Here is a 15,445-nt window from a genome sequence, read left to right as displayed (position 1 = left end):
ACAAGATGCCAACCTCATGCTAGTGGGCTGTGCGACGACTTCTTCATTTCCAAACTCACTTCTCATTCTCATCAGCTGCCCACATGCAGCTTCCCTCCAACCCTGAAACTGGACTTTTCCAGCCCAATGCCCGCTTTTTACATGCTGACAATTCAGTAGCTTTAACGGGTCCTAGTTAAAGGCGCCAAAATCAAGCTCTCACTCATTCATGCAAACTCGAGATCACCTTCAGTGCTGGCCCGCCTGTCAAAGGTTGATGCACGGGAGCAAGTTCTGCCTCACCAGCACATTCCCTGCAAAGAACATGAGCACACAAAGCAGGCCTGAACGCAGCCCATCAGCTGACGTCACTCGGGGGGTGAGCATGGTTTGGGGGGGGGGGAAAGTGGCCTTGCGGGAAAAGAGCTTCCCCACCCTTCCTCTAGGGGGAGATGTGTTTCCCAGATGCTACCTCCAGAGACTTGTATGGGATATCACTGCTGTGGCCACAACCTAAATTCAAGTTTGAGAAATCTTTGTGCTAGGAGGCGGCAGAAGACGGAAGCAGCAATGCTTTATAAGCAAGAGGTTTAACATTGACATATGAACTTGGATTGCTAGGAGAGGCTGTTTTGCAGTAGCATCTGAACCAAGAAAACTCCTCTCTGCGGGTTTTTCTGCTCTTTGGGCTTGCATGGAATGTCAGCTGCCCAGGAAGAAGGAAAGCTAGGCTAGGCTGTCCCTGTGCCTTGAACAGCAGCTTGATTTGCACAAATCAGCAGGAAGAACATTCTGCAGCATGGAGCCAAGGAGCAAACATTGGCAGCCTGCGAATGGTGCCAAGCATAACCAGGCAAGCAAGACTACAAATAAGCATTTAAGACGCACACGTCAAGGTTCTTTTTTTAAAACATTAAGTTTACTAACATAAATAGTGTTTATAACAAAAGGCACAGGTTTTTCTTTTCTCCCCTCGACTATAAACAATGGAAAAATATTTACAGTTTGCACAGAATATAGCAAGTGCACAATTGGTCTTTTTCAGGAATTTTAAAAATGTCTTTTTTTTCTGCCCCGCCCTCCCTAGCCCCTTAGCATCTTTATTCAGAGTTCCGCAATTGTTTCTTTTCCCCCTTCCGCAGCAAAAGGGATCCAATTCTACAAATATCAGGTTTAAAAAAGGTTGTTACAACAACAACAAATCAACATGAAGCAATTCTCTCTTTTTTCCACACACTCCCCCCCCTCCCCATTCTGTTCTCAGATCACAACGACATTACTAACTTCTTCATATTGGATTACGAAATAGGGATAGCTCTGGTCGTCGTTGAAAATGACGAAGATCTGAGGCTCGAAGTAGTTGTCCACGCAGGAGTCGTAGAGGTCACTGGTGATGCTGTTGGGGTTGACGGGCGGAGGTCTTCGCATGGTGTGGTTGCCGACCGTGTACCTCCCCGTCAGGACTTTAGCCAGGAACATATAGTGGATCCCTTTGGGAGAGCGCTTGGAGAAGTTGTGCGAGTAGCTGGCTTTGCGGGCAAAGTAGCTGCCTTGCCCAAACATGGTGGCATGCTTCCCACAGACCCGGGGGTCAAAATTATGCTTGCAGATTCCGTCGACCACATCCTGCGAGGTGCCGTGGAACAAATGTCTTTCGTTCATAATCCGGTCCAGTCCTGTCATCTTTTTACACATGTACTCCTTTTTCCTGGAAGCGGGAAAACAGAAGTCACTGTTAACAGTTGTCAACAGGTTTACCACACCTATCAGCCAATCACCCATTCCCACCACCCTTCTGAGTAATACCCCTCCACACCCTCTCACTATATATAAGGATCTGGTGACTTCTGTTTCAGTGTATCTGAAGAAGTGTGCATGCACATGAAAGCTCATACCAATAACAAACTTAGTTGGTTTTCTGATGCACAGGTAAAACACTCCACCTAGACTGGAAGATGGGCCGCCTCCCCACCCCACATAGTTTTGCCTTAAGTCTCCCTTGCAGCAAAATGTGTCCCCAGTTTAGCAAATTTAGAAAGAGGCCAGCAAACTTCAATTCAAACTGATCACTTTTAAGAGCTCTCCAAAAGGAACAATTACTCCTCAAAGTCCTGAGCTGCCAGGTTCAACAAAAGGACTTCTCCTTTCTAAAAAAAAACCCCCAAAAAACAAAAAACACACCACCAACCAACCCTAAAATGGTAGAACAGGAAGTGACAGCTCTCTGGGTGCTTCAGAGGAATTTCTGGGCTTTTGCTAGAATTCCTAACAATGAAGAGCCAGAATCAAAGACGCACCCACAACTCGAGTGTTTTCGATTGGGTACACAACTTGCTAAAACAGCTACTCATTTTTAACAAACTGGATCTGCAGACCCCCCTACACTTTGTATTAACAATAAAACTGCACTTCACAACTGGGCAAATTCATTTTACAGGGACGTTGCAGTACTGGATTTCCTGCAATATGCAGCTGGTTGGACCAGATGACGTTTGAGGACCCCTCTTCCATCTCAATGACACCCCCCCCCAACGAAAGCGGGGAGGTTTCCCCCAAATAATGAGGAGGAGGAGAACTGTTATTATAACGTGTTGGCTCACCTCTTATACTTCTCCCACAAAAACTGGTTCTGAACTCGCAGTATTTTCAAAATTTTGTATTTGGTCTCTGGCACAGTCTTATGAAAGAGATTGTAAATGGTTCTGTAGCTTTTGTCTTCCTTTGACACAGGCACTTGGACGAAGTCCTGAGCTGGATCCATGCTGACCCACGTTTCAGGGTAGAAGTTTGGAGAGGTAACGGCAGTCGGGGATAAGACTTGCGAGTCGGTTGTCGGCCCCACGGGTACTGTGGGGCTGCCACCAAGAGTCCTAGGGTGGAGAGAAATTGGGATGTTGGATCAACACAACAACAACAACAAAATAGTCATCTGAATATGTACTTTTAGAAGTATTTGGAAACAAGATTTCTTTTGTTTGGAGCAGGGCAACTGTTCACTATAAGAACCCCCCTCCTGGATTGACCCAATGACGCTAGTCCAGCATGCTGTTCTCACAGTGGCCAACCCACGGGAGACTTGCAGATATAGGGAAAGATATAAATTCAACGAATAAAAATAAAATAAATAAGCGCAACAGCACTCTCCCCTCCTGTGGTTTCCAGTTTTATTCAGAAGCGCACTGCCTCTGAGACTGGAGGAGGAACATCATAGTTATCTAGGTTGCGGGTCATACTTGGGAACAATCGCATGATATACCATTATACCTTCAAGCCTAAGTTTTTAATTTAGAAAGCTAGGGGCAAAAGGACCGACCATCGGGATAAATAGCAGCAGCTCGTATGATAATATATTACTGGGATCCACGGACACGGAGTCGTCATGGGATTTTCCACTGGGCTTGCAACGTTGTGCTGCAGAAACATGTTTTCGATGCGTATGACCTGTCCTGGTGATCGCTCCTGCATCTGCTCAAGCCAGTCCCTGGTGAGGAATCCCACCCTCCTATGAGGCAGAGTGTCACCCGAAGGAGACAGAGTTCCCGGAACATTAAGCTGCCGTCAAGAAGGTCCCACGAGCACAGACCACACTTCCGTGTATTTAAAACCCGAACACTAGGTGTTCAAAGCCGGGGTACAGTTGGCTAACAGAAGCGATGGACTTCATTAAGGCTGCTACTGCACTGGGCACTTAACAACGGAAAGAGGAATGTTTTCCACTCTCTTTGTACAGAGTTGTGAACAAGGTGTCCCCCCCCCCACCTCACAGGTTTCCCTTTCCTTTTCTTCTTCACAGAGTTCAGAAAAAAAATAACAACCAGTTTTTTTTATTTATATAAAACAAAAGCTCAATGGAATTTCCACACAATTTCCCAACGTGTAAAAGGCCCACTGTGCCGATGTTCTGACCAATTAGATTGCTCTAGCCACTTTCCTCTCTATGGTCTGTCTCTCCTCTCTAGGAAGCGCCTTTATAGCATTTCCTTCGGTTGTTTCCCCTAAACCGTAGAGGACAGCCAGAAGTACAGTGAGGGGAAAGAGAGTATTTAATTCTCCCCCAAACACATAATGGCCCAATGAAAGAAAGGGGGGGAACTACCTCCCTTTTCCAACATTTGGGGAATGGGCAATGCCCACTTGGCTAGTTAGAAGCCTGGAATCCAAGTTGCCACTCTACTTCCAGCTGCGGGAAGCACCCTAGATCAGTTTTCTCCCTGCTGAATTTCTGGGAGTTCCAAACCACACGCTAAAGTCTTGTGGAGCAGAACCCAAGGGATGCATATGATGAAGGGTTATATTCCAAAAAGCTGCAATAACAGCTGGTCCTTAAAGGTGCTATAAGACCTTGTGATTCCTATGAACAGATTGACATAGCTGCTCCTCTGTTAACTAATTTTGAAGCGGCAACTAAAGGAAAAGGACAGGAGCCTCACCAGCGTCAGGCACCAGCTCCTGGGAATTATTATCCAATCCTAAAAGGCCTGATGAACTGTCATAGTGATTGGTTAACGCAGCAACTGCTGTTATTGCACACTAATGCAAAATTTCCAGAGCTGCTCCCCTTACTGACCATCTCCTATACAGTGCCGGGGAAATAACGCAAGGAATATCAGAACAGAAATTCCCTTAATACAGCCGGGGGACCCAGAAGAGAGTATGGTAAGCACATACACAGAAGTTGGATAAATAGAAGTGCAACTGAAATGCAGGTGTTCAGCATTCCCTTAACGGAATCCAGAACAACTGATTGCAAGGACATCTACGAAGTCAGAAGGAGCTGTAATAGATGGGGTTAGGTGCATCTAAAGCATGATCCTATGCAGCTAAGCCCACCGAAAAAATCAGAAGGTCACCTTTCATTAACATTTGGGTAAGTCAAGAGCTCTCAATAAAGAACCATGGGCACTCCAGCGTTAGCAAGGGGGTTGTAGGGGGTTCACCCACGTCCATTTGCCCCGAAACAACGGTCGCTGCCGAAAGGGAGTCCCATCACTTACTGCAAGTATGGCATGAGGATCACACAGGAGCGGAAGAAAGGTCTCCTCTTGATTTCTCTTCGAATGCACGAATTCTGCTGGAAGCCATCTTTAATGTTCAGGACGTAACGGTTGTGCCACGTAACAAACCGGACCTCTGCCAGCCCTCGGTAGTTGGCTTCTTCTATCAATCGCACGACAGGCTTTTTAAACAAACAAACAAACCCAAGTAAATATTTAATAATCCACGCCACCAGTAAAAATATACTTTCCCCCACTGGTTTTTTTTTTTGGGGGGGGGGACACAGGGTTTTCCAGTTCTGCTGTCATTAAAGATAGTGCTAAGCACCGCTATATGCATTATCCTGAAGGATTATGATTGGCAACCTCCCCTCCACCTTTCCGCCACGCTGAAATGAAAGTTGGAACAACTGAGCAGAAGCTGATTAAATTGAATGGCCTTTCCAGTCTTCAGCTTCCAGAAGGAGAGGACACGTGTATTTAAACATCTCTTGTGAAAGTTAACGGTGTTAAGCATCAATTGGGTGTTCCTTGAAGGGCCACCCGTGAGCAGCTGTGCAAGGTCTTGTCTTGACGTCTCCTCTTGACCCAGCACTCCCCAAGATCTGACTGTTGCTAGATTGCAACTCCCATCATCCCTGACCATTGGCTATACTGGTTGGAGCTGGTGCGAGTCCAGCCACATCTGGAGTGCATAACGTTGACTAGCCCTGAACTGGTCAATGGATACTTCCTCTCCTCTTCCTCACCCACCTGTGCCCTGCTGCCAAATCTGCCCTGGAAAGTCTGGAGAAACCCAAGAGCAGTTTGGGGGGCAAAGTAGATTTGGGAAGTCCCACTGAGCTTGCAAAACTTTGCACGCGTAGCTATTTTTCTGGATATGGAAAAAGCTACCAGTTTACACACAGGCTTTTCATTTATCCTTGAGCATCTTGCAAAGCAGGTTAGGCTAGTTAACAGTGATTTATAACAAAGACCACGTGGGGGGGGGGCATCATGAACCAAGGCTTCCCCCACATCCATATCCCCCAACATTATTCCTGAAACTTAAGGGCGATGTTGGTGGTGAAATACCTCTGAATATTCTCTCCAGCCAAAATGATCCCTGCAGAAATACTTCCAGATGGTGTAGTAGTTGGAGTTGGAACTTGTACACACAGGCGTGGACAGCCTCCTCAGCTGGTCAAATTCAGTCGTGTCATAGAGTGCCAAACCATTCAAGTCGACTAAAAACTCATGGCCCCTGTGAGGAGGGAGAAGAGAAAAGGAAAACAATTCAGTTTTCTCCATCCATTCAAGAAGCAACTGGAAGTTATGACGTTTCAGCAGTTGCAAAGCTTTGCCAATTCTTCCTTCTACAGTAGTCATGGCCAAACTGGGCCCTCCAGCTATTTTTGGGACTACAACTCCCATCATCCCTAGCTAACAGGACCAGGGGTCAGGGATGATGGGAATTGTAGTCCCAAAACAGCTGGAGGGCCAAGTTTGGCCATGCCTGTTCTACAGACTGGGAGGCAAACCAAATGCGACCCACAGTTCCACAAACGCAACCTCTCAGCCTAATCTACCTCACAGGGTTCTTGTGAGGATGTAATGGGAGAAAGAGGAGAATGATGCATATCAGCTCAATCTCCTTGGGAAAAAGCCAGGGGTATATAAGATATTTATTAATAAATTAATCATCTACTTTTTAAAAGTGACTTGTGGAAGATCAGGACTAAAGCAACTGGGCTCCATCCTTTCATTCCACAGCACCGTCACAAATAACCACCCTCTCGCCCAGCAGCTGCTGCTTTTTCAGGAGGGCGGCTGCTTCAAATCTGGGACCACGGTGTGTGTGTGTGTGTGTGTGTGTGTGTGTGTGTGTGTGTGTGTAGGAATGGGGTCAAACACCTCCCTGCACACCATAGCAGGAGTTATTTACATTTTAAGAGCATGCATGCCAATTGCATAACCTGACTGACTGGGTTTTGTGCAGGGAGAGACATATATATATATTAAAAGCAGCGAACTATTAGGAGCAAGGAATACAAGCCAGGACAATGAATAGAAAACAGAACGCAGGCGTTGTAGGATCTGCATGTCCTTGCCCCACATCAGGGAGAACATTCCTGGATAAGATGGATTTTCCTTGCATCAGTTCTGGGACAACACCTTCCTCCCCCTCACTCTGCAATCATGCATAATTTTTGCTGAGAGGCTATACACCTACTTAGGCTATCAGTTGGATGTAAAATGCTAATCAGACAGGAACCAGGTGCACACTCCCATCCCCCCCAAAACCCCTTGTGAGTCAAATGCTCCAATTCATTTATGATGCCACCATTTAGTACAGTGGTACCTCGGGTTAAGTACTTAATTCGTTCCGGAGGTCCGTTCTTAACCTGAAACTGTTCTTAACCTGAAGCACCACTTTAGCTAATGGGGCCTCCTGCTGCTGTCGCGCCGCTGCTACACGATTTCTGTTCTTATCCTGAAGCAAAGTTCTTAACCCGAGGTACTATTTCTGGGTTAGCGGAGTCTGTAACCTGAAGCATATGTAACCTGACGTACCACTGTACTTCTTCCCTGCGGCCAAAGTTAAACAGGGCACGTGGTCTGCTGCACAACAGAAAAGGGGGCAAAGGAATCACGCTAGATTCCTTGCACTGCACTAGAGCTGTTCTCTAGATCAGGGCAGCGGGCAACACTCTCCCCCAAATTTATGATCATACGCTTGCCGTCCGATGCAAGACATCCCGAGGTGACTTGCACACGCAACTGAAGAAAAGCACCACCAAGTTTAACAATAAAAACAATACCCACCCCTCAAAAGAACAGAAACAGCAGTAAATGAGATTGCCATATCCCCTCAACTGCTACACATTTTCTCCAAAAAAGCAGGTGGTTTGTAAAGGATAAACAGGGCAGAGCGCCACATTCCTTGCTGCACTTCTACAAGAACCCAGCGGGGAGCTCTATTAAGAAAAAGTGTTAAATTGCTGACAGAGAAGAAAGCCAATATTGTTTGTGTTTTGGAAGAAGAGAAATAGGCTGCTGTATTGAGGGGAGGGAATGCTTACAATATGTGAGGAGGAATAAGTGATCTGGCACCTCTGAGTAAGCAACATGCTAGCTGTGGCACAAACCTTTCTATTCAACAGCCTACGTCATCAGATGCATAAAACCAGAAAAGAAGCTGCTTTTCCTGAAGTTAAACAGATCCATTTGTGCCATGACATTTAATAAGAGAGAACTCCACACACAGGCAGGCAGAGATCATCGAGCTCCAGATTACGACATGTTAATGTGTAATCCGTAATTACTGGTGGACTTTACTTCTTTGCGGCAGCTTAGCTCCACTATCAAGGAAACTGTTTTTCAAATGGGGAAGTGCAAGCTCGATTAGGTGCCGCGCACCTGTTGCCAAGTCACCTGCTAAAACTTCTCTTTCAGTCACCTGTGCAGGAAGAAGGGAGGTGAAAAGATAAGATGAAAAGATAAGATAAGCAAAAGCTATTGATTTTTCCCCAGTTACAAGATTTAAGCTGCGGTGGATTTGGCAAGACAACTTCCCCAGCCGCATTCCCTATAAGCATGCAACTTTAGGGATGCTAAAGTGTAGCTGGGGGGGCACATTGAGTGAAACACCATGGGGGGGGCCTACAGCTGAGGGGGAGGCAGTGACAGAGAGAAGTCCAGAATCAGATGCTGGAATGGGTATTAAGTACGTAGTTCTTGACTTCACGGTGCAACAAGAGCAGGCACATCTATCACAATAAGTCTACGGAATGCTATCCCCAGGGAAGTTCACCTGGTGCCTTCATTATACACCTTTAGGCGCCAGGCAAAAACGTTCCTCTTTAATCAGGCCTTTGGTTGATCCAATTTACATCCTATGCCCTTTTAAAATGTTTCTTTGGGGGGGAGTATTGAGTTGCTGTTTTTATTTCTATTAGGCATGCTGTGGTTTTATATCTTGCTTTTATTCTGTGAACCACCCTGAGACGCCCCAGGTATAGGGCGGTATATAAATTTTAATGAATGAATGAGTGAATGAATGAATATTCAATGAAACTGAATTTTGGAAGATTCAAGGAATGGGAAAAGAAGTGAATCTCTTCACACAACACATAGTTAACTATGGCAAATTAACTACGGCAAATCCTTAATAAAAATAAATAAAATAAAAATAACTATGAAATTTGCTCCTACAAGAGGCAGTGATGGCCACCAACTTGGATGGCTTTAAAAGAGTATTAGACAAACAGTTATCAGTGGCTATCAGCTTGCCCTAGATGAGAACCTGGCAGCCTCCTTTTTGGGGTCTGCCCTGTGCAGTAACAGGTGTTAGCATTCTAGCAGCAGCTTGATGGTCATGCATGATACTGCATACAGATCTGTTGCGACATGCAGAGAAAACCCAGACTGCGTTCTGTACCGTCACTGACGGACTTAGATATGGCAATACAGTATCTGAATTTAAAGACAGGCAAACGTCATAGGCTCAGGCTACAAGGGGTAAATTGCCCAGTTTCTTCCACCGTGGTAGACCTAGTCGTAGAATTGCAACCTCCACTTGTTATACTGATTATAAACTTTGTCCCTGTTTCAGATTGGCTCTGGGCAACATATTATTCAATATTATCAATTTATTCAAGACTGCCTGTTTATTAAACTGAATGAATTATTTGGTATATGCAAAGGGATTTGAGGAGGAATGAGAGTCCTTAAAAGTGTTTTTGGAATTTGAAACAGAATTAAAATTGGTAATCCTTTCCAAAAAAAACAACAACAATCAAAGAAAAAATTATCAATGGCTATCAGCCACAGTTGCGTTCTTCTACCACCACCACCACTGTCTAAGGCAGGATGCCTCTGAAGACCTGTCACTAGGAATCCCAGGTGAGCAGAAAGGTGCTGCAGATGTCTGCAAATGTAAATGGGGAAGAGTGCTAAGATGCTCAGGTCCTTTCCTCCTGGGTTTTTCAGGGTCATCTGGTTCCTCAGTGAGAAAAACAAGATGCTGGGCCTGACCCAACAGGTGCTTTAATGTTCTTACTTGGTAGTTAAGTTTTGGAACACGGTTCAGCACAGCTTAGGTGAAAACAGCATTCCCGACATAGTTTTAATTTAGTCTCAAGTGTCGAGAAACACAAGGCAAATGAGGCCAAATTCAGGTTGCGGAACGAATGTCATCTGACTGGTTATAAACAGTTTCACACTGATTTTTGTGCTGGAACTATGGAAAGTCAAGCAAAAATTTTCCAAGGCACATAGAACACTGGCGATGGGAAGTAAGCTACAAAGAGGGAACCAACAGCAACGGACCTCTTTCACCTTTAACATTTTGCATCCAGGTGCATGTTACAAAAAAGCTTTCGGCAAAATATATACATAAGCAAGTGCAGTTTTGCATGTGCCTTTTTACACAGATGCAGATACAGTTTCAAAGAGACCGCCCCAGGATACAAAACACGTTGGAATCACCTTTGGGAATTTGCAAACAAACAAGGCCTTTAAGAAGTGAGGGTCCCATTATCCATTTTCAGGCTATTTAAAGCTGTTTCCAAGGCTCATTTTAGCTTTGCAGAAAACCTTTGCTCTGTTTAGGCTTGCTGAATATTAGCCCTATGGGAGCACCCCGTTCCCACGCTAGGGGAATTGAAAGTGCCATGTCTTCTTTTACAAGCACTGGTTGCAAAGCTTTGTGGCTAGAAGCAGTCAACACTGGACAGATCTGGGAGCCCCTACATATTTCAGCAACGTGGCATTTCTGCTCAGCTCTGATAAGCAAAGCACCGTGCAAGAGGTTTAAGTATCATTAATTCTGTACCTACAAAATGTAGATAGGTCCAGGGTTGATGCTACCTACTCAACGAACCAAATTTTTTTTACAATGCTATCGAGAGTTTAAAAAGCAATAAGCACATTGGTGTTATGCAGACAGCTTGCCCTGCACGCTGCTATTTGATTACATTTTGATCCTATCCTTACTCCAGAGAGTGCACAGATGGTACTTTCTTGTTCATTTTATCTTTCCATCTCACCTAAAAAAAATCCTGCAATGTAGGCTAGGCTAGAAGGCTGTAATTGGCCAAAGGTCACCCAGTAACCTGCATGGCTAAGTGGGGATCTAGACCAATGTCTTAAGGATCACACCACACTGAATTCTCCAAGTATAATTGGCATCAAGTTTCTCCCCAACCCACCACCTCACACCTGTGACACCCCCCCCCAAAAAAAACCTTGCACACCTGTGTCCATCAAATGTGCTGCAAAATTGCTCGGGAGTTTTCTTGCACACACACTGCCTTGAGTCCTGAGTGTGAGCCAAGCTCAAGTGCTCCTAAAATGAGTAGCAGCAGTTTAGGTTTTAAAGTGAACAAGGCTAACATTTTTGAGGGTCAGAATGAAAACCATTAGCAATGCCACACACTCTGCCTGAGGGTCGCCCTTAATTGTAGGCAGCCGGATGAGTGGCTATTTACAAGCCTGCATTATTTTATCCAATAAATACAGGTATGGGAGATGAATATTCCCCAAAGGTGCCAGACATAGTCTGTAGAGACAGGGCAGCAAGCTGACCTACATTACTGGGATTTTGGGTGGATAAAAGGGTCATGATATAAGGTCCTTCAAAGAAAGGTGGGGGCCAAAGATTAATAAATCCCCTAGTGACTTTACAGAGGTACCTCCACATTACCAAGCCACCCAATTCATAAATAATTTAGTATTATTATTATTATTATTATTATTATTATTATTATTATTATTGAAAATCACCAGGAGCTGCCTATTCCACCCGGCCTCTCTTACAGTATATTTCTGATTTAATAAAATTATTCCTATGCTTGCTTCGATATGAAGCGCTCGCAACCTCAATAAAGCTGTTCGGAATATTAAAACAGAAAGCATACTGGGATGTTATTGTCTCATTTGTTGGCAGCCGGTTGAGATGGAGAAATAGCCGAAGTCTACATATTTTATAAGCCCACTGCATGTTCAACGGGATATTTGAGAATTTAATCTGACAAGTGCATTAGTGAGACTTGATAAATATTGATTTGCTTGCACATTCCAAGGGAACAACTCTGGTTTATATTGTATATTTATGCTACGGATCCCCAGGGGGTTTGAGTCCAGGTTTATCATCTCTTAATATTACAGCCAACGCAACAGCCTCTTTGGAAACTCACCTACAATTCCAACCTTTGGGAGCCCGGACTTTTTTGTGTGTGCCCGTAGCAAAATTTATTAAGTACTTTCTAGATAGTCAAGGGATTTTAGAAGAGAGCAGAAACATGTAAGATTAAGATTTTTTCTTTTTCTTTTGCCAGGAAGAACTTGTTTTTGACAGAGGAGGATGAACAAGGAAGCCTAACTGCACGAGAGTAGATGTCAGCTTTATTTAAAATTGTGCGCTCACCTTTCAGCACAATTGAGATCAGCTGGAGAAGACTTGCCATTGGGGGTGGCCATTCTGCCCGAGAAGTTCCTTATGTGACTGCAAGGATCCCCACCCCCCATCCTCAGTGCACTGCAATGATGTGATGCCCTCTCAAAGAGGTGCATTGTGTGAATCCTGAGCAAGCTGACATTGGTTTGCCCAGGTTCCTGGTCATGGGAGTTCTACTCATGTATATGTGGCATGGACAAGTTCGGGGCAGGGTGGAGAGGGAAGCACACAGAGGCATGTTGGGGGCATGAATACACCTCAAACGTCCTAACAAAGGCACCCCCAAACTCGGCCCTCCAGCAGTTTTGGGACTACAACTCCCATGATCCCTAGCTAACAGGACCAGTGGTCAGGGATGATGGGAATTGAAGTCCCAAAACAGCTGGAGGGCCGAGTTTGGGGATGCCTGTCCTAACAAAATGGAATTGTCAGTGGTGCTACCTGGGACACACAAGCACTTCTGAAGGAAGGCTGTTTCCATACACCTTTCTAAGTAGAAGAGATTAGTAGACAGGATGAACTTGACTAGTTGAGGATGAACTTTGAATTCCTACTGCAATTCTTAAGCATTTGCTTGCATAGCTTTAGTCAGAACTCTTGAACGCCACAAGTGCAAAGGTCTGCAGTGGGCTATGAGGCGGAAAAAGTTAAAATGCTGTGCCCTACTGAATATCGGGTCTGGAAAGAGTCACAAAGCCATGGGTTTGTCAGAGCAGCTGCGGTAAGGAAATGACATCCAAGAAAATCTCACATTAGCTGTTGGCCTCTATGCAAAGGCAAAGAATTTTGCTTACTTGTATTTTGTACTGAAGTTCACCCACTCACTTAAAAAACCTCCACAAGAGGTTGCCACATGTTTTATGCTCATCTAATTTTAGGCACATGTAAGTAACTCTGGCACAGCGCTAAAAAGACACTCCTCTTGATCCTCATCCCATGACATATCTGTACCTGACTTGAACCAATGGAGTATCACAAATATTACCAGAACCAAAGGGGTACCAAGATTTGTGGTACAAATATTTCCGGCATGTTTGCTGTTTTAAAATAGCCGAAGCTGCACCAATGTTTTGGAATGAGTTTCCGCTGACACTATGGATATTTGCTTGGATGGGGAAAGGGGGTGGGGGAGAGAAAATAGAAGCCAAGGAACAAGCGAAAAATGAAAAAACACTAAAGTCAGGAAAAAGCGTTGTGTCAGTACATGTTAGTCAGCAGGCACAGTAGTGCTCAGGACAGCCTGTTTCTTCGCAATTGGAAATTAAAAGCAAAACAGGAGAGAAAAGGGGTTCAACCCACTTGGAAACAAGGTTGGCTGGGGAAGGAAATGTTCTCCCTGCCATAGTGTGTCATAGCAGAAAATATTCAATACAGCTGCAAGTTATGGGAAGCAAGAAACAACTCATCCGGGAGTAGCCACCTAGCATACTTAAGGAAACGACTTCCTTCCGCATGCCTCACTTCAATCTCAAAGAACACCCACTTGGTTTCACCTGGGCTGTCAAATGAAGTTGGCAGGTGAGAGATGCCTTCACTGTGACTCCTCCGGCTGGTAGGGAATTCCCTTCTGCTAGCAAGCAGCCCAAACTCAAGGGGCCCCATCTGCATTATACATTCAAAGCACTGCGATACCACTTTGAACAGTCATGGCTTCTCCACAAAGAATCGTGGGAGCTGGAGTTTGTTAATGGTGCTGGTAGTTGTTAGGGAGACCACCTCCTCGCCTCACAGAGCTACAATTCCTGGAGTGCCTTAACAACCAATCCCTTTCCCCCCAGGGAATTATGGCATGTAGATTTTGCACTCATCGCCATTTATTATACAGTTAAAAATGAAAAATGCTCACCAGCCAACATCAAAATTAATGGAGAAACTATCAGCAGCTTCTGAGAGGGAAGAATGATTTCAGAAAGGAGGAGACAAAGAAGTTTTTTTGGCAGCATTGTAAGAGCTCAATGCCATAGGAGTCATAAAAATATAAACCAATTTATAGAGGAGCATCCAAGTCCTTTTAGCCATGTATGTCTGCTTGCGCCATTCATTTATTCAACCGCATTTTGTGACCTGGGCTCTGACCACCACACACTGCCTGCAACAAGACTGGATCTATCTGACCTTCCATATACAGAACCTCCCATTAAGCAAGGTGCATTGAAGGGCCATGTTCACGCCATACTTTTAAAGCACTATGGTTCCACTTTAAACAGCAATGGCTTCTCCCAAAGGATTCTGGGAGCTGCAGCTGGCAATGGGTGCTGAGAGTTGTTCAGAGACTCCTATTCCGCTTAGCAGAGCTATCTTTCCCAGAGTTCCCTGGGAAAGAAGAACTGTATCACTGTGAGGTGAACAGGGAGTCCCTACAGCTCCCAGAATTCTTTGGGGGGGGAAGTCATGGCTGCTTGAAGTGGCATCACAATGCTTAAAATATGTGGCATTATTGTGACCAAGATGACTCCTAATCTGCAAATTCTGGGCAGCGGCGGAGACAGACAAGGAGAAAACGTGTTTGAACTATCATTAAAGTTTGAACTCATTAAAGGCCTTGCCAAGTCAGTGAAGTCAAAGTCAGGCCACCGTCACATGGATCTCTTGGGCGCACAGAATGTTTAGCTGCCGTCTCCCGGTCAGAATGCTCCTGACGTGGGACGAAAAGGGCATCATGTCTCATCAGCTACAGTCCAACAACTGTTCCCTTACTTTGGTGACTCTGCATTGATTCATCAGCATTGGGTCAAGCGGTGTGTGCCTGGAGTAAACAGACCGCAGTTCTGAGGGAAGGGGGGGAAAACACCCCATGCACAACACACAGTGTGAAGTTCTGCTTAATCACTCTTGGAAACTGGTTCACAAAGCCCTTTGTTCCCCTTTTCGCCTAGCAACAGTAACTATTTATATGCGGCAAAAATAAAAGCCAAAGAAGTCCCCACCACCAGTGCAACTCCTGGCTGTGAGCATCTCGCGCAACACGGGATCGGGAGAGGAGGAAGAACGGGCTAGAGTCAGTTTTAGCTTCCAGGGCACTGGCAAACACTAG

At 45.1% G+C, this 15,445-nt stretch overlaps 1 protein-coding gene and 1 non-coding gene across 3 annotated transcripts in view; one reads left to right on the top strand and one right to left on the bottom strand.

Annotated features, from left to right (window-relative positions):
- Nucleotides 1-876: 876 nt before the first annotated feature.
- TIPARP (TCDD inducible poly(ADP-ribose) polymerase) overlaps nucleotides 877-15,445 on the bottom strand; it is a 30,619-nt gene continuing 16,050 nt past the window's right edge. For both annotated transcript variants that reach the window (XM_053390348.1, XM_053390349.1), the window contains exons 3-6: nucleotides 6,048-6,216; nucleotides 4,974-5,155; nucleotides 2,580-2,849; nucleotides 877-1,687 (exon numbers count right to left, since the gene is read on the bottom strand). In XM_053390348.1, the coding sequence (XP_053246323.1) occupies nucleotides 1,240-1,687; nucleotides 2,580-2,849; nucleotides 4,974-5,155; nucleotides 6,048-6,216 (1,069 nt within the window). In that variant the 3' untranslated portion in view covers nucleotides 877-1,239. The remainder of the gene's footprint in view (nucleotides 1,688-2,579; nucleotides 2,850-4,973; nucleotides 5,156-6,047; nucleotides 6,217-15,445) is intronic.
- On the top strand, nucleotides 9,229-9,352 carry LOC128414985 (small Cajal body-specific RNA 16). The gene has a single exon (XR_008330789.1). It is a non-coding gene; the product is annotated as a small Cajal body-specific RNA 16 (non-coding RNA).

This window comes from Podarcis raffonei, chromosome 5 (genome assembly GCF_027172205.1).
Source record: "Podarcis raffonei isolate rPodRaf1 chromosome 5, rPodRaf1.pri, whole genome shotgun sequence".
NCBI classification, from domain to species: Eukaryota; Metazoa; Chordata; class Lepidosauria; order Squamata; family Lacertidae; genus Podarcis; species Podarcis raffonei.
This window is presented reverse-complemented; position numbering and strand designations above follow the sequence as displayed.